Raw genomic sequence first — 3,898 nt, forward strand, 5'->3', positions numbered from 1 at the left:
GCTAAGTAATGACATTTAACTTAGGTAGGGTATTATTTTAATATAATAATGTTGTTTTTCTGAGTTGAACATTGATTTACTGATGAACAAATAAGGCCCTAGGAAACATAAGGTGAAATATATTATTAATTATAGACATAACTTCATGTTCGCAGCGGGAGATTAGTCGGTACGTGAAAGCTTGCCCGGAAACCCACATTAGAAAAGTTCTCTTTCCAATAAAAAAAAATAAGCAAAAACTTTCTAAATATAAATATTTTATGATGCCTTATTTCATACAGCGGTGAAAAATGGCTACCCAACGGTGTTGGTGGCAATTTTATTGATAAATGGGACTTAAAAACCCATGCCAAATACAAAAATGAAACATGGTTTTACATGACTATCTATGTTCTTCTTTTTTTCAAATTTGCAATGAACACCACCACCTTCACATAAACCCAATCTTTGCAGCTATCAAGAAACGTAAAAAAAGCATATCTTCCACGACGGTTGAGGAGTAAAGCACCACATGCTATCCAAAATCCAACAGTGAAACCAATGGCCCCACCAATATAGAACCATACATCAAGTTCGTCTACACCTTCACCCTCACCCTCACTTTCACCAATATAGTGTTGTATTTCAGATTCTTCATCTCCAAGACATTTTTTGGTAAAGGGAGGTCCGCATAGCCGTAAGTTCCCTTCGTATCTTGAAGGATCAAAGGATTGAAGTTGTGTGCTGGATGGGATTCTCCCTGACAAGTTATTACATGACACGTCTAGGTAACTCAATAAGGTCATTTGAGACATGGTTGATGGTATTTCTCCTGAAATCTTGTTTCTAGATAAATCCAAAGTTAAAAGAGTTTTCATCTGACTGATGTTCCATGGAATCTTTCCAATAAGAGCGTTCGTTGACACGTTGAGTGCAATCAGTTGATCAAGATTGGTAATCTGATATGGGATTTCCCCTGTTAAGTTGTTGCTTGACAGATCGATGCTCCTCAACAACTTCATATTACTTCTGATGAATTCACGTTCAGTTCCTTGCCACTGGATCATCACATGGTCAACATTATAAGAATATCTTATTAATGGATTGCTAGGATCTAAATTCTGTAGTTGAGAGAATCCTTGTTGCACCATGATCGTAAGATTACTCAAACATGAAGGGATGGTTCCATGGAAATGGTTCACGGACAAGTCTAGAATTTGAAGACTTGCTAATTGACATAATTGTAAAGGGATGCTTCCAGAGAAGTTGTTCGATCTTAACATAAGAACATACAACCCAGATAAGCTCTCGCCAATCCAAACAGGCAAATTACCAGAAAACTTGTTGGCACCCAAATTCAATGATTTTAAGCTCGTGCAATTCTTAGCAGACAAAGGAAATTCTTCGGAGAAATCATTCTTATATAAATCCAATGCCTCTAGCTTAATCATAGATCCAAGAGAGGCAGGAAGCCTTCCAGACAGATTATTGTGTTCTAAATTAAGAACCTGTAGTTCTTTGAAATGCCACAAACAATCTGGAAGTTTTCCGCTTAGAAAGTTATGGGAGAGGTCAAGAATAACTAAAAAGCCATGGACAACCTCACATAAAAAGGAGATTGCTCCAGAAAATTTGTTTCTGGAAAGATTTAGTAATGTCACAGTGGAAGAGACATTAGTTATTAGACCATCAAAGCTGTTGGAGCTTAAATCTATCACTGAATTGTTGTGAAATATTGATGACAGATCTGGTACTTTCCCACTTATGTTGTTGGAAGAAAGATTCAGGAATGTTAACCGGGAAGGCCACGAGCCCCAAAACTCGAGAGGAATAGTATCTGAAATACCATTATTTGCAATATCAATACTGGTAAGGTTTTTCAAATTTTGAATCCATTTGGGGAAGAGAGGCCCTAACTTGCAAGAGCCTAGTTGAATAGATTCTATATGAGAATGGTTTGACATGTAATCGGAGGAAGGAAATCCATGGAGTGAGTTTTTAGAAAGATCAAGATATTTAAGGTTGGGCAGTTCCCACAGTTTCTTACTTACAGTTCCTTTTAATTGATTCGTAGAGAGAAACAGATATGTTAGGGATGTAAACTTTTGGATCTCATCCGGCAATGACCCTGTAATTTGGTTGTTGGAAGCAACTAACAATTGTAATGAAAGCGATGTGCATCCAGACAAGTTGTTGAGAAAATCAGGAAAAGTGACAACAGCAGAGTTCCTATCAAATCTCAAACTTACCAAACTACAGAGATTACCAAGATATTTGGGTATCCCAACTAACATGTTGCCAGAGAGATCAAGTATGTGAAGCTTATTGCTGGTTAATGAGAACAACCAATGATACATGGATGAGGTGAGACTGTTGTTTCCAAGATAAAGGGATTGAATAGATGAAGAAGAAGAGTTGAGAAATCCAGAAGAATATGGATAAATGACCTGTGACAGCTCACATCCTGATAAACTTAAATACGAGAGTTTTGGGAGACTGAGAATAACATCTACCCAATGATTTGTTTTGGCCAGTGAAATCCCATCCATTTCAAGTCCCACCAGATGAGACAGAGGAGACAACCACTCAAGGTTCTCAACTCTACACCTTCCAACATATGAAAGGTAAAGGTATTGCAAGTTGATGAGGTTTCCGAACTCTGCAGGAATGGTTCTATAAAGAGAGTTAAAAGAAAGGTCAAGGTTTCTTAATTGAGTCAAGGAACCAATGGACCTGGGAATGGTTCCATTAAGATTATTGCCGCCAAGGTCAAGGTGCCTTAATTGAGTCAACGAACTAATGATCATGGGAATGTTTCCATGAAAAGAATTTCCGGAAAGATCAAGATAATTCAAGTAGGTTAAGTTAACCAATGCATGGCTAATCTCACCTACAAGATCACAGGACATCAGATCAAGCTCTGTGACATGACCACCTGTTTGGTTGTTGCATGTTACTCCATTCCATTGACAGCAGTTGTCTTGTTCAGCTGTCCACATAGAGAGACGATCAGAAGGGTCTTGAAGGAGAGATTTGAAATGAAGGAGAGCGTCTTTCTCCTTCTCAAAACACCTGTTCACAGCACCATTATCATCATCTCCTCCTCCTACTGCGGCCAATTGGTTGGCAGCTGTAGTCTCAAGACATAGCAAGAGAAGTGAGAATATTATAAAAACACAAGGATGCATGATGTAAATGCAAATCTTAATTGGTGATTTCTTGTTGTTTGTATTGATGAAAATTTGAAGATGCCCCATGCAAGTTTATATATTGCCAACTTTGAAAATGAAGGATTCAATAATTCTCGTGAGAACCGTAGGAATACATAATTCTTTTTTCCTTTTTTTTCATCAATATGAAAACATTTTTTAAGGCTAAAAATAATAAATTCTGGAATTTTTTTAATAAAATAAAACACTTCCTATAGCAACATCTATAGATGTCTAGTTTTACATCCTAAAAAGATATTTTGGTATATTTGTTTTTATTTTTTGAAAAAAATAATGCTCTAATAGATAAAAATAAAAATAATAATAAAATAAAATAACAATACTCGTCAATGAAAATATCATAAGAAAGACTTTGTATATCCATATGGATGTCTATTTATACAACATAAAAATATATACATTTGGGTCTTTTTGTTTTTATTTTTTCGAAAAGTAATATTACATTGAAAAATAAAAGATAACAGTGATTAGGCATATTCACCAACAAATGGTTTATTATTTCTCATTTTTACAACTATGTTCTTATCAAAAAAAAATACTGAAATTTATTATTTTTATCCTCTAAAAAAAAAGATATCAATATACAAACAAAAAAAAAAAAAAAAAAAAAAAAGGTTCCTACCATTTTTCACAAGAATTGTCTTTCTTGCGTTTACAAACACCTTATGAGTTGCGATTCGTGTGGAGCA

General features: G+C 35.4%; 1 protein-coding gene across 1 annotated transcript; it reads right to left on the reverse strand.

The window, feature by feature from the left end:
• Positions 1-268: 268 nt before the first annotated feature.
• On the reverse strand, positions 269-3,285 carry LOC145059296 (receptor-like protein EIX2). Its single transcript, XM_079007149.1, has one exon. It carries the CDS (start codon positions 3,234-3,236, stop codon positions 387-389), a length of 2,850 nt encoding a protein of 949 aa, XP_078863275.1. The 5' UTR covers positions 3,237-3,285; the 3' UTR covers positions 269-386.
• Between the last annotated feature and the right edge of the window lie 613 nt (positions 3,286-3,898).

The sequence above is a fragment of the Lactuca serriola genome, chromosome 6, assembly GCF_051521515.1.
Source record: "Lactuca serriola cultivar US96UC23 chromosome 6, Lser_US96UC23_V15, whole genome shotgun sequence".
Lineage (NCBI taxonomy): Eukaryota > Viridiplantae > Streptophyta > Magnoliopsida > Asterales > Asteraceae > Lactuca > Lactuca serriola.

Bases quoted from the DNA above. Each gene is read 5' to 3' on its own strand.
- LOC145059296 (XM_079007149.1), bottom strand. From the start codon at position 3,236: ATGGGGCATCTTCAAATTTTCATCAATACAAACAACAAGAAATCACCA.